Source organism: Scardinius erythrophthalmus (genome assembly GCF_964197995.2).
Source record: "Scardinius erythrophthalmus genome assembly, chromosome: 13".
Lineage (NCBI taxonomy): Eukaryota > Metazoa > Chordata > Actinopteri > Cypriniformes > Leuciscidae > Scardinius > Scardinius erythrophthalmus.
Genome location: NC_138233.1, coordinates 37,474,876 through 37,497,825, shown reverse-complemented (window position 1 = coordinate 37,497,825; position 22,950 = coordinate 37,474,876). Strand labels below are relative to the sequence as shown.

Genomic DNA, 22,950 nt, shown 5'->3' with positions numbered 1-22,950 from the left:
TATCTGATAAAATACTGTAAAAGTAGCATTCTGAAATATTATTTTTTTAAATAACTCATAATATACAGTAAAGTGTAATTTTCCTGTGATCAAAGCTGAATGTTCAGCATCATTACTCCAGCCTTCAGTGTCACATGACCCTTCAGAAATCACTCTAATAGGATGATTTGATGCTCAAGACACATTTGGTTATCAACAATTGTGCTGCATCATATTTCTGATTTCTTCATATTTCACAGTTCAGAAGAAGTGTTTAATTGAAATCTTTTGTAATATTGTCAACTTTGATCAAAAATAAAATACTGAATAATTAAAAACTGGGCAAGGAAATAAATTGACAAAAGTCATCACCAGCTTAATACAATATATTTTATTTTAAATAATACTTAAATAGCATCTCAAATACTTAAATACAAAACATATGAAATTCATGGTGCATAAAGGAAACCCAGTAGGAAAAACACAAGCACAGATCACAGTAGCGTCGCGTTTACTAGAACTGCAGTGGAGTGTGTGTGTGTGTGTGTGTGTGTGTGTGTGTGTGTGAAGCCCAGGCACAGAGAGGACGTCCCTGAAGAAGATCATCAACAGGTTTAATCAGTGATATATACTCTAACGAGGCAGAAACACAAATGTAAAGTAGGCCTCTATAATATATATATGAGAGAATGTGGAAAAGCACATTTTATATTTGAATTTGCCACGTTTACATGGACACCTTTAATCTCCGATTGAAGAACATAGTTAGCACATGAACGCTAAATAAGTGATCGGGTTGATGTGTGATTTATGTAACAAGATCTTCTGACATGCTCACACTGTATTCCACTTAATATTGATCTATTTCGGGTCCTAATTTGAAGAGGACGAGCACATAAACAGCAGTAAAACAGCCCGATCGAGCCTAAACCGAGGATCTGTGGACGCAAGGGCTGACGGGACAGTGTTGTCCTGTTTCACAGACGATGAGTGGAAGGAGAATTTTAGATTGACATGACATTTATGCATAAGCTTGTTTCCCCCACAGAATAAAAAATAAAAAAAAGGTAATTGCGACTTTTTATCTCACAATTGCTTGATATAGGCTAAAGTTGCAATTGAGAGTTATAAAGTCAGAATTATGAGTTTATATGCAATTCTGCATATGTCCTTTTTGTTTCATGTACTTACAATAGTAATAACAGTAAATTATGCATAATTATGTGCAACTAACCCTCAACCAAATCCTTAAAATAAAGTGTAACCCAATTCTGACTTTATAACACGCAATTCTGAGAAATAAAGTCAGAATTTGGAAATGTAAACTCGCAATTGTGAGATAAAAAGTCGCAGTTATCTTTTAAAATGTCTTATTCTGTGGCGGAAACAAACATCCATATTTATGACACATCCACGTCTGGCTCCGTGCATTAGTCCGTCTCTACGGCACGTCCACATCACTGCGCATGCGCAGAACACTCCAGTTTCGCTTTTCAATCCGATCAAGTGTTTACATGATCCATCAAACGGATTAGAGAATGTCGAAACCACCACTACAATCCGACCGACGTTTAAAGTGGCGGACTGAAGTGGTTACATGTTTTCTAGTTTTACTTTTATAAACTGCTACAAGCCAGATTACGGTCGGATTATTAGGGTTCATGTAAACGCAGCTATTTCAGGAAAACTAAGAACATTTCCCCTCCAAATTCCCATTTCAAATGAAGCGTCCATGTATCTTTTTGTAAAATAAAAATTGTTTAAAAAATAAAATAAAACAAGCTTTATTTTTAAAGGCGAAATGTATTTTTGAGCTCATATAATGATAGATTGACGATATATTTGAGTCATTCTGATCACTACAACCTCTGTTGTGTTTCTATCTTTCCCGATATGATTTGAGACTATAGAGTGTAAACAGCTGACGTTTGGCAAACCCTCCCGGATCTGATCGGATCACTGGGGCTGACAGGCATCGAGGTTTTGGAATGGTACGCTGCATAAAACAGTCAAATTATATTAAAAATAGGGATGCACGATATATCGGCATATAATAATGACCATATCGATATCGGCCCGATATATGGTCATTTTTAATGTTATCGTTATCGGCCCGATAAGAATATTTGGCCGATATATATTGATATATAATACCGATGAATAATGTATTATTTCCTTGAGCTGAGACACTTCAGATGCGCAACTGTTCACCATGATGGATAATAATGAGAACATCATAATTGTGTGTTTGGGACATGGATTTTAATGATGAGAATTTTGTTTTTGTATTCAGGCTCTCAAACATTATATAAAAATCTGGATTTAGATTTATCGGCCGATATATCGGTTATCGGCTCTCAAACATAAAGAATTGTCGGTTATCGGTATCGGCCAAAATGTTCATATCGGTGCATCCCTAAAAACTGAATATGTTTACACTGAAAGGATTTCTGTGCTTCTGGGAACATTCAGTACAAACTAGTTTTCTTCATGATGCGGAGAAACTCCTGCTGGTTAACTTCTCCATCCCCATCCCTGTCCGCCTCATCAATCATCTCCTAAAGACAGCGGGAAAAGGGAAAGTTGAGACGTGTCGGATCAGGAGCGGGTGTGTGTGAGAGAGCGATCCCGTACCTGCAGCTCCTCGTCCGTCAGGTTCTCCCCGAGCTCTTTGGCCACTCGCTTCAGATTCCGGAACGATATCTTCCCAGTCTCGTCATCGTCAAACAGCCGGAAAGCCTTGAGGATTTCTTCTTTGGAGTCCTTTTCAGCCTAGAGATGTTCCCAACAGCGGTCAGAGCTGCCTGGAGTAACTGGAATATTTCTGTTTAAGGAATACCTTACCATTTTCTGGTTCATCACTGCCATGAAGTCACTGAACGAGATCTTCCCGGTCGCTTCCTTATCCACCTCTGCGATCATTTTCTTGATTTCCTCCTTCTTCGGCTCGAATCCCAGCGCTCTCATGGCCACCTGGAGCAGACCCTCATTACTCACGGGAAACTTGACACACACACGTCATACACTAGTGACAATTATTACATTTTTTGTATTAGTTTCATTAGTCAAACATTTTTTGTTTCATTTTTTTTCTCTCCAAAAAGTTCCAAGCTCTATATGTCGTATCCATATATCTTACTTTTCAGTTATTTTTTTGATTATAATTTTTAAAATAAAAAGTACTTTTCAAAAAACTAGCTTTATTTTTAATGCAAAATGTATTTTTTATTTTGAAACATAAGACTCGTTCATATAAAGAAAGATATTGAACAAAATGAAGAAAATCTAGTCATTGTATGACTCACTCAACCACTCTTTTATGTTTATATCTTCTTTACGGATATGATTTGAGACAATAGAGTGTAAATAGCTGACGTTTGGCTATTTGACATCATATCCTATCGAAAATTATTCAGTTTTTGTATTCGTTCCAATAGTTTACATTTCTTTCAAAATCCTAGAACGCTCCAAGTTTAGAGTCGCCATGAAATCAATTGACACTTCTTATTTTTTTATGGAATATTGACATGTTTATTATAAACGATTGATGTCGTCATCATTATTTTTCTAAATTCATGTTCGTAATCTTGACTCTGTTCCTCTTGCAGCATCTCTTCTCTTCTCTGATGATGAGGGCGGGGCTTAAACCTGTCACTCACATGAGATCAACCAATAGCAAACCACAACCATCCAATCAATTCCTCACAGACAAAATCAAGCCCCGCCCACATTAGTTCTTGTTCCTGAAGGGTTTCAGTTTCACACAGACATACAGCACAATAGAGAAGACAAGACAGGCGCAACTTTCGTTTCATGCTGACTTTAAAAGACAATCGTAATATATCCGATGTGGTCTCAGGGTTTTGGACCCCTGTGTATAGAGATATACGCCACTAAATAGAGACAATGCAACACTGGGATGTAAACTGTGTTCATGTTTCTAATAAATGCATGGCATGATATACCTCACCTTTAACTCCTTCACCTCGATATACCCAGAAGCATCGGTGTCGAAGAGCTCGAACGCCTCTCGGATCTCCTGCCGCTGCTCCTCGGTCAGCTCAGGCTTGGGGTTGGCTTTCTTACGAGGGGCTACGGCACCCAGAGAGGGTCTTTTGGGACTAGTGGCCTGTGTCATATAGCACAGAATACAATAGAATAGAATAGAATAGAATAGAACCTCTATTAAAACAGGACCAGTACAGCACAGTGCACATTACAATACAGTTTATGAATACAAGACACATACTGTAAACATAAATTAGACAGTGCACATAAGAGCTATTACAGGTTAGATAGAATAAGAGAATAAGAGGAATATAAAATTCTCTGCTTTTAAATAAGACTAGCATTTAATTAGCCGTGGTTGTATATTCACTAATAATAACATGACCATTTTCTCTGTATTTTTTCCCCGATGAAAAAGAAAGACCAGTAGCAATAATAAGCAACACATGCGATAACATATGTAACACAAACCTGCAGAAGGACATTTTTAAACACTAATGGCATTTAAACGGTCACTGAAAGGGAGTGACACTACTTTGTATAATAAATAAACAGAACACACAGATTGCGACAGTTGCATTAATCGTCGTGACTCACCATCTTCACCGAGAGGAGAATAATATAAACCACACTATGGTGAAGGCTGGGCTCATGAATATTAATGACGTTCCGTGACGTTCGGTCTGTAGGCCCAACTGATTGGCTGAAAGGAAGACGTTGGCAAATGGGCGGAAACCTTGACTCGTCGTGAATAATAATTAGGAAGCTGCAGGGAGCAACTTCCACACAGCCTAATTAATCAAGTCTTTTCGCCATAGTAAGATTCGTAATAACCGTAAAAAAGCATCTTATCCCGATTATAACGCTTCTTTAAACAAACTGTGAGAATAAAATAGTATCCAGTTCACATTCTGCTTTTATCCCATAACTTGGGGGCTTTATAAAGTTAACCTATTTTTTTTATTATTCATAAGTGCACTGATTTAGCGCACTGATTTCTGATTGGCTCAGAGTTGTTACTGTTCATGTTATTTTCTATTGGTTTCTATTGTATTATTTGTATATCTCATAAAGTGTATTGTAAACAAATACACAAACGCGCTATATTAAATTAAATGTTCTAATAATATATAAATATTAGTAATACAAAGAACATGTAGGAACTTGATTGGTGATGTCATGAGGAGGTAAAAACTTTCTTTGTACTGATTGGGCCGCGCAGTGGCGCTCTTTGACGTAGCGCTTCTCTCATTGGTTAAACTCACGTGTCAGGCTGATTCCTGATAGTGGGCTCGACCAATCAGATGTTCCTCCGCGCTCTGCTCATACGGCTCTCGTGTCTCCCTCATTATCGCTCATCACAGCAGAAACTTCAGTGTGTGTGAGTTCAACAGGTGAGTGGTGCTATTGCAGAACAAACTATATATCTTGTATACTGGGATTCGAGCATAACTAGTTTGTAAAAGTAAGTTTGGTTGTAGCGAACTGTTCATTCGTAGTAAAACCTAAGATAACGTTAGTATAAAGTGTGCAGTGAATGGTTATCCAGTGTGTCGTGTGTAATTAATGTGTAAGAGTAATTAGCAGTGTGTGTGTGATTGTTGTGTAGGCTGCTGTCGGGAGCTGAGAGGCACACACACATGGCGACTCGTGTCAGACCGGTGAGTGTGTGAACACCTGAAGCTCCTCACTATCACCTCTGCTTTTATACAGCGTCACTCGGTGCAATCAGCATTATTGGTGAATAATAAGTGTATAAACCCTAAAACACTTGTGATTTTCCTGGTTAAAAATGACCTTATCACCAAATATTGGATTCAATCTTTTTGTCAACTTGTTTAACTTAAATTAGGACCGGTTTTGTGTGTCTATTTTAACCTGACTGATGATATGAGGATAAAGTTATCAAATCAGTGGAAAGCCTGTAATACTCAAAATACTCAGAACTGAAATATTTTGTGTGTGTGTGCATAATAACTGAAAAAGGTTTTGCTTATAATGCCGTCCTTTTATACATAATTATCTAATGAACATTTCTCTCTGGATTTGATTAATAAAAAAAAAAGTTACATAAGACCATTTCCAAAATGTACATTCATGATTGCAAAGGTACACATTTCAGATATTATTACAATAGTTTAAATATTACATACACAAATCATTCATTTTGAATCATATAATTATTTACGTGTGAAATGCACAATTCATTTCTAATCGCAAATATTCCACAGTTAAACCCCATTGATGGATGTACATCTGTGTTTTGTTACCCTTACGTTTATAAACACGTCCATTCCTCTTAGTTTACACAGACTTTCTCTTATTACGAACAGCCTCTGAATACAATTTGTAAGTAATTTTATTATATACTTTATACATTATCTGTGCAGTGTAAAACACTCCTCATTGCTCTCTTTTGTAATATACAGTCAAACCGAACTGTATTCAGACACTTCAACATTTCTCACATTATCAGTTTATTCGCTATAGTTTAGAAAAAATGATGATAAAATATGAGCAGAACTCATTTGTGGATGTTTGTATTTATTGCTCTGTCAACTTGTGTTTAAACTGTGTGAATTGTTCAACATTGGTTTATGGGTATTTCCTCTCGCGAATGGCACTGGTTCTGCTGTTGTGAGCGCGTGATGTGTTCCTCCGCAGAGCAGCAAGCGCTGTTCCGTCATCGGGGGCTCGGGGTTTCTGGGCCGGCACCTCGTGGAGCGGCTGGTGGACCGCGGATACACCGTGAGTGTGTTCGACATCAGACAGGCCTACGAGCTTCCAGGAGTCACGTTTCACCTAGGAGACCTGTGTGACAAACAGGTGAGGAGCGTTCAGTGTCCACACACACACAGAGAGAGAGAGAAGGGGCTTTCGCACCGCAGGATCTAGGAACTCTTTTGGAGGAACTAATTTACTCCTTCAGAGTCGGTCTAATCCAGCGCTATAGGAACTACAGTGATGTCAGTGTTCGCTGATTGGCCATTATTTAAAAGGCTGTGAACACACAGATTATAGTCTATATATTTACTGCAGAAACTAACTCTACTACACGTAAAACAGTGATAGATGAGCCTCTTAACCTTTACACAGAGGAGAAAACCCAACGCGACTCTGAGGAGACCAAGAGAAATATGATCATGTGTTTCTGCTCAGCAACACTGGACATCAAACACACAACATAATAACTCTTCATCACTGTCAGTGTCTACTTGTGTATAACAGTTTAGCTAATAACGTATTAGAGTGTTAGTCAGATCGTGAACTGACGAACAGGGGGAATGTGAGCGCTGTGAGCTCAGGCGTTCTCAGCGCCGTCAAAATAAAGGTCAGAACTACAAGTGTGTCTTACGAGACTTCAGAGCTCCTAGTGGCGGTGCGAACGCAACCAGGAAAACCCTCCTATGGGAACCGCTAGTTCTCGGGGAGCCGGTGATCTCCCGGTGTGAGCGCCCCCTGTCTGCCGCCGACTCCCCGTGGTCTCCACGCGCTCAGCTGTTCTTCTCATGTCCTCTTCAGGCTCTGCTGTCGGCTCTGAAGGACGTGCCTGTCGTGTTTCACTGCGCCTCTCCGGCTCCGGGCAGCGACGACCGGTCTCTGTTCCAGAGGGTCAATGTCGACGGGACACGGACGGTCATACAGGCCTGTCTCGAGGCCGGAGTCCAGGTGTGTGTGTTATCATTCCTAGGGGTGTAACAATACATCATGTCACAATATATCACAATACAAAATGCAATAAAAATTTACTGTGTGTGAAAAAATTCAAGTTTTCAGAGTTTTAGTGTCAGTTCTACATTAAACTACTGTATATAAAGTTGAATATAATGTATAATAATGCACTGGGGGAATATGTGTGTGTCCTGATAATGCCAGATGTCTGATGTTACCAGTAAAAGTGGCCGACATTATTTTAAATATTTCTAGTCAGTGAAAGAGTTCAAGCATATTCATCTACAATAACTCAGTATTTTCATCTTCAGAATCATGAATATTGTTATTCTGGTGTCTCTATTTGCAGATGCAAATTAGCCTAAGGCTAACTCTGGTGTAATGCATCAAATGTTTACATTTATGTTTTTAATTACACATGGTCCCTTTTAAATAAAAAATCAATCAATCAATCAATCAATCAATCAATCAATCAATCAATCAATCAATCAATCATTGTCCTGTGCTTTGGGTTTCAGCACCAAGTCCAAGAATATTCATTTACACACACAATATAACACCAAATTTACCATTTTAATCAACAGTACATTATTTGTTAACCTTTTATCATATGTCTTGGAGTATCGCAATAATATCGTATCGTGATATGTATCGAATCGTGACACGAGGGTCTCGTTACACCCCTAATAATTCCACATCGTGCGTAAGATTGGATATAACTGTGTGTAAGATTGGATATAACTGTGTGTAAGATTGGATATAACTGTGTGTAAGATTGGATATAACTGTGTGTAAGATTGGATATAACTGTGTGTAAGATTGGATATAACTGTGTGTAAGATTGGATATAACTGTACACAGAAAGCACTGGTAAGTGATGGTATCACACAAATACATAATTTTCACTAAAAGTTCAACTAAACGTTTCTCTGGCCATCCCATATTAAAATGTATCATTTGAATGTAAGTTACATTTATTTACACGTTTATTTTTATTTATTTTCCTTTGAAAGAAATCAATACTTTTATTCAGCAAGGATGCATTAAATCTATCAAACATGCCAGTAAAGACATTTATAATATTATAAAAGATTTCTAATAAAATAAGTCTTTCTTATGAACGTTGTTCATTAAAGAATCCCAAAAAATGTTTTTCCTCCCCTTTTTTTTCAGCACAAATATCTAAACATTCCTAAAACAAGATGCATTTACTTGAGAAGCAAAATGACTGAAGATATTAAGTCTTTAAGTTTATGCTTAAAAAAATTGTGCCGGGTTAGAAATATGAAGCATGTCTAACTGTTTTCAACATGGATAATAATCATAAATGTTTCTGATAATCAAATCCTCATATTAGAGTGATTTCTGAAGGATCATGTGACACTGAAGACTGGAGTAATGATGCTGAACATTTAGCTTTGATCACAGGAATACATTACACTGTACTATATATTCACCAAGAAAACAGATGATTTACATTGTAATATTTCAAAATAATTACTGTATTTTTGATCATATAAACAGCCTTGGTGAGCAGGAGACTTCTTTTAAAACATTAAAATAAAAATTAACCCAAGTATAAAGTACACGACTCACAAATATCATCATTTTAATGTTTCTGCAATGTTAGCAGCCTCATGCTGAAGTATGAACATGTATTCGTTTGGTACATCAATACTGTCTTGTACATTATGCACAGTGGCTCCATCTCTGTCCAACAAGGGTTTTCATATGTGTGTCTGTGGTAGTTGGCAGCATTGAGTCCATTTAATCTGGAATATTCTTTTAAATGTTCACAGAAACTGATATTGACCAGCAGTGCCAGTGTGGTGTTTGAAGGAACTGACATCAAGAATGGCAAAGAGGATTTGCCTTATGCAAAAAAGCCAATTGATTATTATACAGCGACCAAAATCCAGCAGGAGAAGGTGCGTATGAATCATATCTGGCGTTATTTCTCTCTGTTACTGCACTCGGTATTGTGTGAAAGCTTGTTTCCGCCACAGAATAAAAAATATAAAAGGTAACTGCGACTCTTTATCTCACTATTCTGACTTTTTATCTTAGAACTGCGTGATATAAAGTTGCAATTGTGTGTTATAAAGTCCGAATTCTGAGAGAGACTTTTTTTCTCAGAATTGCAACTCTATAACATTCAATTAGGAGATATAAAGTTAGAATTGCTTGTTATAAAGTTTATATTTTCAAAAAAGTTTTTTTTTCCTTAGAATTGGACTTTATAACACGCAATTGTGAGTTAATATCTCGCAATTCTGAGAAATAAAGTCAATGAAATGTCACAATTATGTTTTTTAAGTGTTTTACTCTGTGGCTGAAACCATCCTGCTCTTTAGCTCTCTCCTGAAATGAACCCTTTCCTGTCGCTGACGTTGGCTGATGAGCGTAACGATTGATCGGTGCTCTGTCTCGTCTGCTCAGCTGGTGCTGGAGGCCTGCAGTAAAGAGAAGGGTTTCCTCACTGTCGCCATTCGTCCTCACGGCATCTTCGGGCCCCGGGACCCTCAGCTAGTGCCCATCCTGGTCGATTCAGCCCGCAGAGGAAAGATGAAGTTCATCATCGGGTGAGTGAGGGGATGTTGGGCTGAAACGCTTAAGTGGACTTTGATACAGGGTTCCCACGGGTCCTTGAAATTCTTGAGTTTGTGAATCTGAAAAAAAAAAAAGGCCCTGGAAAGTTTTTGAACACAAACACACACAGATACGGGTCCTTGAAAGTGCTTGAATTTATTTTGTGCAAGAAGTTTTCTGGAAAGCATTCCACATTATTCCCTCCGGTGCGCTAATGTGTTATTTCGCCAACACTTCATGGTAGGGCTGTGCAATTCCTTGAATTTCGATTTCGATTTTGGCTCCCAATGTTCACCAAAATAGTACAATCGGGTAAAAACGATTATTTGCCATGTTCTGTTTTGCAAGAACACTCTTATTTTGTCTTGTGTTCTGAATGACGCGCGCACATCCACCCCTCCCGAAGCCGTAAACTCTCTCAGCTTGAATGTTTAAACTTAAAGAATGACTCGATGATAAAACTTAAAGAAGTGAAAATGATAAACTTTAGTTGCGATGCAATACTGGCCCGACTGTGCAAGTGACAATTCCGTCATGTCCCGACTCCTGAACGCGAGAGTGTAGTTTCGACGCTTGCTTTGTCTTGTCCAACCCATTTTGAGAGACAGAGAGAGAGAGAAGACGCGGCGCCGCTGAACACTCACGCGGTTTGTGAAATTGTGTCTTTGCGAAAGTTTTAAAATGATTGGTTTGATTTTATAATCTGTGTGGATTAATTTAGGCTACTCATACAATCTACTTCCTAAAGTGAATCAATGTTTGCGGAGGAATTTCCCACATTATAGACCAGATTATGGTAGACCTGTATTAACTGTTATAATATAACTGTTATATTATTTATTTTAATAGTTCAAAAAGTACAATAAAAGTTCAAGTTAAGAATTGAGAGTTGAAAGTAGAGATGCACCGATTACAATTTTCTAGGCCGATTCCGATTTCCGATTTTTCATTGAGTTTGACCTGCCGATACCGATTTTAGCCGATTCCGATTTATTTTTCTAACCACTTTACAGCACACACAAATATTTATTTTCGATCTTTTCTTTAACTCTTTCACGCGTAAGTTTAAATATTCTAACTGACCCCCCCCACCCCCCCTGGTGAGTTTTTTCAAGGCGAACGTTCCCTTTAATGTTTCCATGGCGACGCGTCACGCGATACACCGCAGCCACAATAATACTGTATGACAGATGTGTCGCTTTATTTCGCTTTTCCTTGTTTATTCAAAATATCCAAAAACTTCCTTGCCATGTCATAAACTAGCCTATCTGATATTCCGATTCTCAAATACGTGTAAGTGAGTGTGTTTGGTCGTTTAAAAACCTTTATAAATAATCTTGATCATGAGATGGGCGCCGCAATGTTGTCCTGTCAGTCGGATTTACAGCACGTGAATTCATCAGTTTCTCCCAAAATAAATGCAAGAAAGTGGCCGGTGAACTGAAAAGAATAGAGTAAACTTTATAGTTACTTCCTCTATGTTTGTCTGATATGAATAACACATGTCGGCAAATTATATTTGAATAGATTGTTATTGCTGCGTCCACAAACATCAGTGTGTATTTTACAAACTCCAATGCATTGTTTTACTTGTGCTTATGTGTATTTAAATATCTGAAACCTAAAATAAACATTATGAGGTTGAAAACACTGCTTAGTTGTGATATATGAATATGACAGCGCTGAACGCGTCCGACTCTGGCTCAGCGCCAGCCAACGCGCGAAAGCACAGTTTGAATCTGGCAGTGATGCGACGTCACTGAATATTATAAATGTGCCGCTGTAACGTTACTCTCAGGGGCACAGAAATAAAAATCACATATATGAGACCGTACCGCTCAAAAGGTTAATCATGCGGCGCCCGAGTGCATTTGACCGGCATAAAATCGGCATATGTCAGACTGACCGGCCGGTCGCCGGTTACGGCCGATCACGTGAAAATCGGCCAATTCCGGTCACCAGCCGATCAATCGGTGCATCTCTAGTTGAAAGGTGTCTTTTTAATAAATGCAACACGTTCCCAAAGTCATGTGAAATAATCATTACATAATTGTGATTTCAAACCTGACCAAAATAATCGTGATTATGATTTTTTTCCATAATCGAGCAGCCCTACTTCATGGCCTATAAACACTAGCTTGCTTGATTTACGTTAGTGACACGCATTTACGCGTTACGTTAAAGGAGTAGTTCACTTTAAAATGAAAGTTAGCCCATGATTTTCTCCCCTCAAGCCGTCCTAGCCTTTATATAGGGAGCTGTACGGTTCGTGACAGGACATTACACAAGTGGGTTTTCTTTTTTACTACTCTAGATGCCACTTTTCTCTATTCAAAAAAAGGAAAAAAAGTCAGCACACCATGGCTCCAAAAATGTGAAAATTTAATAATAGACTCACACTAAGTGAGACTAAGTCTGACGAAGAGCCTACGCGCTCGAAACGTTACCACCTGTTTGTGAGTTTATTAAATTTTCACATTTTTGGAGCCATGATGTGCCGACTTTTTTCTTTCTTTTTTATTCATTTTCTTGTCGAGCACCAAATTTGAGCAACATGTTGCCTTGGAGGTGCGTGCTTTTGATCTGATTTGACTTTTCTCACTTCAAAAAATGGATTTTAAAGGCACTCTATTTTAAAGTGAAATACTGCATTTATTGAAAAAAATAATAAAATATATATTAGTTCTAATGGAAAAAAAAGCTCATAAAATTTTTATAAATATTGCATTGCATCATAAAATCCCTTCAAAATTCTAAATAATGATCAAAAAATATTATTGAACAAAAATATATTGCATTGGTTTTCCTGGAAAAAAGTTCAATTTCAAGGCTTTGGTCACTTTTGACCGCGATGGAGCCGAGTGTGACCCCTAAATGAAGAGGACCAGAGGGTTGAGTCCTTGAGTTTGAGGGTATTGGACTGGAAAGTCCTTGAATTTGAGGTTAACCCTGTTGATAAATGAGTGAAGATGTTAGGCTTTCACTAGACAAGAATGTGTTTCACAGCACTTGGACGTGTGTGTGTGGTCATGTCTGAAGGGAATGTGTTTGTGTGAGAGAGTGTATGCAGAGTTTCATTTGATCGCCAAACACAAATATTACAAATAAATATCAGAATAAAAAGTGACCTAACTATTGAGAAATGTGTCCTAATGGTTGGAAAAAACTGTGTAAAAACTGCAATAAAACTACATTGATCCGAATGCCAAAGGAAAAGGCTCCTCTTCGGTCTCGGTCGCCGAGCGGGTTAGTCCACTAGGTGGCAGAATCACACCTGCAGTATTACCTTGTCTGTCAGCATTCGTCTGACATGAAATTATTACTATTGCTCACTGTGACCACGTATTGTGATGGAGAGAGACGAGTTATGGGGTTTTCAATGGCTACCAATTGCTTTATTTTCAGTGACACCATTGGCTAGAGAGCAGCTGGCTAGTTTAAGCCACTCAAGTGTACCTCTGTTACTTAAATACTTTTACTCATTTGAGTTATTTTTCTAATCTAATTAGGAATATTTAAAAGCACCCTGATTTATCCATTGATAATGCTGTTGGTGACAACTGTCCAGTTGACTCAAGGTAGAGTTTACACTTTTGTCAGGCATTTTGAAGAACTGATATCGATTCTGAAAGGGGTCATGACATGAGAAATTCACATTACATGCTTTTAAAGGGGTCATATAATGCCATTTTTGTACAAGCTAATATGATTCTTTAGGGTCTAAATTAAAAGTTTGTAATATACTTTAATTAAAAATTCTCATTAGTATTGTAAGTAGGGTTGGGTATTGGTTGGGTTTTATCCGATACCAGTACCTACTCGGTATTTTTCAAACGGTTCCGGTGCTTAAACGGTTCTTGAAACGGTACTTAACAAAACTAAACCGCACACACTTTATCAAAAAAAATAATACCTCTGTGTGTGTGTGTGTGTGTGTGTGTGTGTGTGTGTGTGTGTGTGTGTGTGTGTGTTTGATTTTCTGAAAAAGATTTTCTGATTTCTGATTAAATGAAAAATTGTGCCGTTTAAAAGGCTACTGATTTAGCCGAAAACACTTGAGTTAACATCAAAATTTTGTCTTCTCATATTATGACTTTTACAAAACAGAGAAATATCTGACACTGAGCAGAAATATTTAACACACACAGTATAGCCTCATATAAATATACTTGATATTGATATACTTCATACTTGATATGCAAGATTTGCAGTTGGCATTAAAATATTAGACTTACCCGAAGAGGAACACTGGCAGCTGAACGTGAACTTTAGTCAGGCGTGTCAGAGGTTTTGGGTTCTAATCTGCATTCGTAGTTTTTTTTTTTTTTTTTTACAATTATGCTCATCAGTGGTTGTATATCAAGCAGGGACACTTTGTGTCCATTATATTTTGTGATTTCACCAGAATGAATAGATAGGCGTCGTCTAGGGCTTAAAGGGATACTCCACTTTAAAATGAAAATTCTGTCATCATATACTCACCCTCATGTTGTTTCAAACCTGTATGAATTTCTTTCTTCTGCTGAACAGAAAGGAAGATATTTAGAATAATATCAGTAACCAGACAGTTTCTGGTCTCATTGACTTCCATAGGTTAGTAGGAAAAAAAAATACTATGGAAGTCAATGAGACCAGAAACTGTCTGGTTACTGATATTATTCTAAATATCTTCCTTTCTGTTCAGCAGAAGAAAGAAATTCATAAAGAATTGAAACAACATGAGGGTGAGTATATGATGACAGAATTTTCATTTTAAAGTGGAGTATCCCTTTAAATCAAACTTCATTCACGCACATATGAAACCCTTGCATACACATATAGGCCTACTAAGTAGTCATATACTGCTGAATGCTCAAACTAATATGAAATGCTCAACATCACATCTAAAGTCGCTCACGCACAAACACGCAAACTCTACACACACGAGACGCGCGGAACTCTCCGCGCATACTCATCTGAGACGCGAGCACACACACACACACACACAAACTCTCCGCGCACATATTCATATAGACGGCGCCTCATAAATAGATCGATCTCCGCAACGAAGCGCGTGTCGGAGTGACAGTGCGGTGTGCGCGAGCCACAAGAGAAAACACTGTATCCGCGCCACTGATCGCAGCGGCAACGAGCACTTTGATCACTTGATTTAAAAAACGCATTTCAGCGCTAGATCGTCTCTTATTTAACAAACGAACTAAATTAATGCTCGCTCTGCTGGTTTACTGGAGATGTTTTATTATTGGATCATTCGTGCCGCGAGATGTTTTATAGGGGGCGGTAAAAAACGTCAGGCACCGAAATCAGGCACCGAAAGTTTCGTTCTTATTCGGTCTGGTTACTACCGTTTACGTCGGAACCGGTTCCCTATTGGAACCGGGTCTCGGTACCCAACCCTAATTGTAAGAAAACACTCATTTTACCTGGTCAAAAACAGCTCTGTTTTCAGCACGCCGTTTCAGTGCATGTGTCTTTAAATGATAATGAGCTTTGCTCACCCCGCCCCTCTGTTCTGTGCGTACACCGTTTCTAACACAATAACCACGCGTTATTCGTTATAAACGTGGGATTATGAATTATATTGAGAAGGTCGTACATAGAAAACATGCCGTAATGTACCCTGAGTGTAAACCTTAGAGATGCATTCATCGTGAAGCCTGCAGCAAGGTTTGCAAATTTTGCAAAGATTAATATAAATACTAATATAAAGGTTAATAAAACATTACACTCACATCTTCTGGAGGTTCAGCAGGAACACGTTGGTACCGATCCGTTTTTTCTCGTTTGTGAAGCTGTCTGGTGTGAAATGATTCGCGCAAACATGAAAGCACAGACGATCGCGGGGAATCCCCGTGAGGGAATCCCCGCGTCAATCCTTTGGGCATATCGCTTCAAAAACAAAACTCAGCCACTGCGTCTTCAACGGCTCAGATTTAGGAACATCCAAATGACTGCTGTGTTCCTTATTACATCTAAGAACAGAACACCACAATCGCGTAGACGCCATTCTGCTCCAGCATATCAACAATGGCGGACTACTATGACGACGGCTGTCACAGCTTGCTCAGGGCGGGTCTTGTGTTGAAACACGGCTGTCAATCAGAATAGCGGGAGGGGCGTACGATCTTATGACGTCACAATATCGAACGGCTTGATTTCAGAGAGGGTCAAACATATAAGGAGATTAAAACAAAACCACTGGATGGATTTTTATCATGATAGGATGGTTGTGTACAGGCACTGCCAACAGACATTTCAGTGCAATCAACTTGTAAAAGTGCATGTGCCATTATATGACCCCTTTAACATTAAATAAAGCACATAAGCAGCACCTGAGATTATCATCGCCACACTTTGTGTTTGTTGTTCCAGCGCGACGTTGCAGAAAAATAGAAACCGTTCGTGTGTCGTTCGCGTGTCGCGGCTGGTTAGGACAAACACTCTGATTAACATGGAAAAGAAGCTTTTATCGCGTGTTGTGTTGTGTGTATCTAGGACACTGTGTAAGAGGTTTTTGTACCATTAAAACATCCTGCAAGTTTCATAGCTTAAATTATCCTCATGATCAAAGCATTTATTTAATAAAGCTCCAAAAACGGCTCGTTGGGATATTGTGGGATCTGTGATGTCACACGGGCAAATTCATTTGCATATACCCGCCTCTAGAGCTAGACATTAGCGAATAGTTATGAATCGTCGCACCATAGGCCCCGCCCACTGGTGTTCAGTCACGTAACGGCTGATATTAGCCTACACTGGTCAGAAGCAAACAGAAGTCATTATAATGACTGACACCGTACACAGTACACACAGATGTGTGTGTTCAGTTTCTGACGGTGTCCACTCGCTTGAGTCTGTCCACAACAGGACAGGTGGAGGAGTGAACAGAAGTGTACAGGAACGTTCGCTTTGACGTGTCCTGTTATACGGCTGGTTTGGGTCTCTGGACGGATTTCAGAAGGATCCCAGCGTCAGGAACAAGCGGATGGCTCATTTTTAATGGCGTCCTGGATCTATATATGTTTGTTCGGAGCGTTTGACTGCAAACGAGGCACAGTGTAATGGAGAGTTGGCAAAGAAACGTGTAGTGACTAAATGTTTGGAGAATGTTTTCAGAGCATGCAATAGTGAGTGGGCGTTGATACTGTTTCCTATACAGTGACGTTAGCTAATCATAACAGTGGCCGTTTACTGACAAGCCTTAAAGGAGCCGCACACTAAAAACTGATCAGAATGAGGGTTAAACTTCTTGCATTATAAGAGAACCTCGAGGAACATTAAACATAATTTAAAGATGTAACATCAGTCTCTGGTCCCTTACAATGTTTCTGTGAAGTTTCAGCTAAAAATACCCCACAGATCATTTATTATACCATGTTGTAAATGCCCATTTTTGAGTGGAAGGAAAAACATGCTGTTTTCGTGTATGTATGTGTATATCTTTTTTTTTTTTTTTTTTTTTTTTTTCAGTACTACATCAAACTATTAGCCTAACTGATAAAGTTCAACATTATTTAAAACAAGTGAACAGTCAGTAATCAAATAAAAAAATACACAAATTACATCAGAGATGAATACTAAATAACAAAGTCTAGCTCTAGTATTCAGGTACAGAAATTAATAATTAAGCCTAAATGTAAAATAACACTATTTGTTCACTGTAGAAATTAAATATAGTTTCATCTTTGTTAAAGCTGTATTTTGTTGTTTTATTAATATTAATGTCAGACAACAGGAGGAATATTAGGCTGCTGTCACTTTAAGACCGACTGACAAACATCCGTTTCTTTCTCAGCTGTTCACTTCTGGCAGAACCGAGAGAATACTTGCAGAGACGGCATTTAGACATCATTGTGTTTGTCCGTTCAAGGGCAAGGAAACGCGAAAGAGGAATCAAGTCGGTGTTCGAGTGCTATCTGAAACACACACACTCTCTCTCTGTCTCTGTGTGTGCGGCCGTGTGCACAGATAAAGTGCAAGTCCCGATTTTCGCCTCTTCTTCCGCGTTTACAATTATTAAATAAATTATGGAGCTTATAAGACAAAATTATTTGAATTTGAATTATTGCCAAGTGTAATCTACTAAAATGAATATTATGTGGAATTTTAAATGTTTCTGAATTTGATTTCTTTAAACGAATATTGAACATTTGAAATTTAATGAATGGAATGTTTTTATGGCTGAATTTTTATAGACATGTATTTTCAAACAGCTGTTTTTTTGTTCTCGATTCTTAGACTGCAAATATCCAGTTTTAAAAACATATTCAAGTTTTCAAGATAATAAATTCAGTGCTGTCTGACTCTGATTGCAGAGACGGATCCAATCTTGTGGACTTCACCTATGTGGAGAATGTGGTCCATGGGCATATCTTAGCAGCTGAACACCTGAAGGCGGATTCTCCGCTCTGCGCTCAGGTATGTGGACCAGAGACCGAAGGAGCGCTTCTAGACGCGCTGTCTTAGATCTAGTCCCCCCGTGTGTGTGTGTACTGTGTAAACATCCCGCATTACTGATGCAGAAAGCTTTGACTGTCATATCCAGGGAAATGCAGTGATAAAACACTCTCTCTCAGGGGTTTTCAGTCATTCATAAAGTGCAGTGACGGTCAATGAGTCTCTTTATATGCAGATTTTTAGCACAACCGGAGAGACCTTGAGTTTTGTCATGCAATTGTCCAGTCAGGGAACATGAGAATTTCCTAGATGCTCTGGAAAACAAACATGGGGTGTTTATTTATTTATTTATTTATTTATTTATTTTTGTAAGATGCAGCCAATAGGAGCTTGGGACACCTAAAAATATCTGTTTGATTAGCTGTCTTTCACCAGTAAAGCCCTATTCGGACGGGACGAGTTTAACATGGAGAGGAGGGGTAGAGTTATTATCACCAGAGCTTCTCTGTGACTTTAGTCCCATGTGAATCTCAGTGATCATCATATTGACTTTTACCTTCAGTAAAAAGGTCCGGAAAAATGTCCTCAGGTAATACGGATGCCGTGCGAATAGACCCTCTGTAAATACGTACGTGAATATTCTGTCATTTCCTGTTTAAAAGTAGTTTTCCGCGGTTTTTCAAGTATGGAGATGCTTAAAGAAGCATCAGTCGCGTCCTAGATGCTGGAACGAGTCTGTGGCAAAACTCAAGTGTTTCACACACACACCATTCAGATCAGAGAGAAGATCGACAGCACTTGTTAGAGGCATGAAACATCTTTTAGCGTTAGCTAAGTGTCTATTGCCAACACAATCCAATCTGAAGTTAATTAATACTTCGTTTGACCGGACATAACTGTTATATATATGTGTGTGTGTGTTTGCGCACGTGATGTCAGGAAGCATCATAATACACACGACAACAGGATTGACGGCGGTGTGCAATTCGAGTTACTCTCCCACTTCTGCTAGTTTTACTGAGATCTCTTATCCCGTGCGGATTGGCCATCACTGCATCTACCCTTGTGAAGCTAATCCCGTCCGAATAGGGCTTACGAGTGTATGATCTGAATCTTGCAGTAACCCACATTAGCTGGCTAATGAACTACCAGTAGCATGTTATATTATCATAAATGCTCTTTCGCCTATTGCAACTAATATGAGCTGTTCATTCATGAGAGAGGCCATGTTAGTAGTAGCTAAACCCATTAAGCAATGGTTAATTGAGCATTGCTGAAAAATGCTGCCCCACAGCGTGCCAGAAACATGACACGGCAGAACTTCCTCTGTGTGAAAGTGCTTAAATATCACAGGTGTTGCTCACATAAAGTATCTGAGAACCTCACAAAAGCTTTTTATGTTTGGGGAACTTGTGGCTAATGGTATTGCTGAACACATTAACATTTTGACACTACTAGCAGACAGCTCTTGTGTGAACGTTTGGCAAATATTAAATTCTTCCACTGTTGGTAAAAAGTTATAGCAAAATAGTGGGAGCAAGGAATGGACAATCATCACCGTTAACTTGGTTTAAAGTTTAAAGTCCACCACACATACGTTTAAACAACAGTAAAAGCTGGATTTTCACCACAGGGGGATTTTAAGGGCCCTGCCTTGTTTGGTCCGGATTTTCTGACTTTTCAGTGTGATCCGAATCAAAATGACAGGTGTGAATCCTCCCCCGGGTGTTTCAGGTGTGGAAACAGATCAAATTTGGTCCGATGAAAAGAGGTAGTCTCGGTCCGGATCAAACTGAACAAAGGTTTGGTTCGTTTCTAGTGTGAACGCATTTTCTGTACGGTTCAGACTTTCAGAACATTTAAAGAAAGTTCTGGATGTTCCCGCAGGATTGCTCGCAGTCTTCTCCACCTTTCCTGCCGGCGACCATAAAATGTTTGCTCAACGAGGACGTTCATTTGGCGAATGTGAGCTAGCCTCGAGTATAGCTGGAGCTGCAGGGAGTAATGGCGTAATAATAACAGTATAGTGGCAACGATATGCGTTTGTTCATTCATTATTGTCAAAGTTACCCGGCGCATTGACAACACGCTGACTTCAGACGCACGTCCGTTTACAAACCAATCAAGGTCAAGATGGAGCCCACATAGATGATGACGACAGGACGCAAGTGTGTTTTAGTGCGCTCGCATAATTGCAATGTGAAACCAAACCAAAACTGTACCTCATCCAGTTTCACTGTTCTCGCACTAACAGGCTTACCACATCACGAATGACGAGCCGGTGCGCTTCTGGGACTTCATGTCGCAGGTTCTGGTGGGTCTGGGCTACAGCGCTCCTCGGCTGCACCTGCCCTACGCGCTGGTGTACGGGTTAGCTCTGCTGCTGTGGCTGATCGCGCTCGTGCTGCGCCCGCTCGTCCACATCAAGCCCACCTTCACCCCCATGCGGGTCGCCCTGGCCGGCACACACCACTACTACAGCTGCGCTCGGGCCAAGCAGGACCTGGGCTACCGGCCCCCGGTGGGCTTACAGGAGGCCATCGCGCACACCGTGGAGAGCTACCCGCACCTGCGCCAGGGGGCGTAGCAGAGCCGAGGATCTGCGGGATCAACAGCGCACTGACAGGAGGAGGTCACTTCAGAACTAAAGTTTCCTGATCATTTACGTCATGCTCATGTCTTTCTTTCTTCAGTGGAAAAGAAATGAAGGTTTTTGAGGAAAACGTTCCAGGATGTTTCTCCATATAGTGTCTTCAATGGGGTCCGACGGGTCGAAGGTCCAGATGTGAGTTTCAGTGCAGCTTCAAAGTCTCGACACGATCCGGCCGAGGAATAAGAGTCTGATCTAGAGAAACCAGCGGACATTTTATATATAAAAAAAAATGTATATAATTTTTAATCATAAACGCTCGGCACATCATTGTTTTACCTTTTGTTTATTAATTTCTTTTGTAAATAGTGTTTGACTTGGTCTTTGTGAACAATTGGTCTGTTCTTACGCCTACGTCACGCTTGACCTTTCAACATAATGTGTCGCATCCCAGCTAGTGCAAGATGAGCATCTGTGGTTGAATGAATGAATGAATGAATGTTTTGTTTATAAAATGGCCGCTGGTTTGTCTAGATAAGACTCTTATTCCTCGGCTGGATCGTGTCGAGACTTTGAAGCTGCACTGAAACTCGCATTTGGACCTTCGACCCGTTGGACCCCATTGAAGACACTATATGGAGAAACATCCTGGAACGTTTTCCTCAAAAACCTTCATTTCTTTTCCACTGAAGAAAGAAAGACATGAACATCTTGAGTGACGTGGCGGAGAGTAAACAGTAAAAATCAGGAAATTTTAATTCTGAAGTGAACTCCTCCTTTAATCATTCCTATGCTAAAAATGCCTTTTCACCAGGACGTAACAGCATGTGATGTTGGATTCAGATGGTAGATGTGGACGATTGTCTCTTTCGACTTTGGTCCGAAAGAATTCCGACTGTGTAAGAGCTATTCAGTTTTCTGAAACTTGTCAGTATAAATTTCAAATCAAGTTTCTAATTGTCACGTTCCTTTTTCAGTACAACATGAAATGGCATTCACTTCCTGTTTTACTTTTTTTAAAGGGATGTTTCACTTAAGAATGTACTTTGTCATTCCAAACCCATAAGAGTTTCCTTTGTCTTCACAAGACGGAAGATATTTTTAATTAGATTTACTTAAGGTTTCTGTTCCCCAATTGAAAGTTAGTTACCGCAAAACTTGACTCTTCAGAAATGCTTGTAAAGACATTAAGTGTAAATGTAATCTAGGGAAAAATGTGATGTGCGGTAACTTGTTAAATAATGTGCAATCTATATGCAATATAATATTGCTTTAAGTGTGTAAAATCAATTTAAATTAAAAACTGAAAATGAAAAATGTTTCTCAGTCTTTCTGTGAAAATAAAACATCACTAACCCTTCTGAGAGTGAACAGCAGAGTTTTAGCCTTACAGAAATAGTAGTCTCAAATCTGACAATGGCATTTTAACATCAAAATCCTTTTGCTCAACTTGGTAATGTATAGTTATATCAACCTGAAAACTTAATTTTGTTATTTTAATTTATCTTTGTTATTAAAAATAAGAACAAAGAGGCAAATAAAGTAAACAGTGCTTTAAGTTTTTCATGTACATTTGATTTAACCGATTTAATCAGCTTCCCAACTGATTACATTCACTGAAGACATAACCGACTGTGTTTACATGAATGCTCGCCAGGACATTTTGCATTTTGACACAACTGTGTGTGTTTCAAAGTGCCTTTAAGACGAGTCAT

The 22,950-nt window shown here is 39.1% G+C and overlaps 2 protein-coding genes across 4 annotated transcripts; one reads left to right on the top strand and one right to left on the bottom strand.

Moving 5' to 3' along the window:
* Positions 1-350: 350 nt before the first annotated feature.
* cetn2 (centrin, EF-hand protein, 2) lies at positions 351-4,614 on the bottom strand. 2 transcript variants are annotated; one of them, XM_081383312.1, is made up of 5 exons: positions 4,585-4,614; positions 3,950-4,108; positions 2,824-2,952; positions 2,614-2,751; positions 351-2,537 (listed from the first exon to the last, which is right to left on the bottom strand). In XM_081383312.1, exons 1-5 carry the CDS (start codon positions 4,585-4,587, stop codon positions 2,448-2,450), a joined length of 519 nt encoding a protein of 172 aa, XP_081239438.1. In that variant the 5' UTR covers positions 4,588-4,614; the 3' UTR covers positions 351-2,447. The 2 variants fall into 2 exon arrangements, with proteins under 2 accessions (XP_081239438.1, XP_081239437.1); XM_081383311.1 differs by having other exon boundaries at positions 4,459-4,594.
* Positions 4,615-5,343: 729 nt separating this feature from the next.
* Positions 5,344-22,541, top strand: nsdhl (NAD(P) dependent 3-beta-hydroxysteroid dehydrogenase NSDHL). Of its 2 annotated transcripts, XR_014031405.1 has the most exons (9): positions 5,344-5,381; positions 5,597-5,648; positions 6,652-6,813; positions 7,510-7,656; positions 9,459-9,587; positions 10,099-10,241; positions 18,564-18,666; positions 20,900-21,392; positions 21,864-22,541. XR_014031405.1 is itself a non-coding variant. In XM_081383302.1 (8 exons), exons 2-8 carry the CDS (start codon positions 5,628-5,630, stop codon positions 21,230-21,232), a joined length of 1,038 nt encoding a protein of 345 aa, XP_081239428.1. In that variant the 5' UTR covers positions 5,344-5,381; positions 5,597-5,627; the 3' UTR covers positions 21,233-22,541. The 2 variants fall into 2 exon arrangements, 1 of the variants encoding a protein (XP_081239428.1); XM_081383302.1 differs by having other exon boundaries at positions 20,900-22,541.
* The last annotated feature ends 409 nt before the right edge of the window (positions 22,542-22,950 follow it).

Coding starts and splice junctions, on each gene's coding strand:
- nsdhl (XM_081383302.1), top strand. CDS start 5,628: ATGGCGACTCGTGTCAGACCG. Junction 7,657..9,458: donor GTCTCGAGGCCGGAGTCCAG/GTGTGTGTGTTA, acceptor AAATGTTCACAG/AAACTGATATTGACCAGCAG. Junction 9,588..10,098: donor CCAAAATCCAGCAGGAGAAG/GTGCGTATGAAT, acceptor TCGTCTGCTCAG/CTGGTGCTGGAGGCCTGCAG.
- cetn2 (XM_081383311.1), bottom strand. CDS start 4,491: ATGCCATTAGTGTTTAAAAATGTCCTTCTGCAG. Junction 2,752..2,823: donor CAGTGATGAACCAGAAAATG/GTAAGGTATTCC, acceptor GAACATCTCTAG/GCTGAAAAGGACTCCAAAGA. Junction 2,538..2,613: donor TGACGGACGAGGAGCTGCAG/GTACGGGATCGC, acceptor CGCTGTCTTTAG/GAGATGATTGATGAGGCGGA.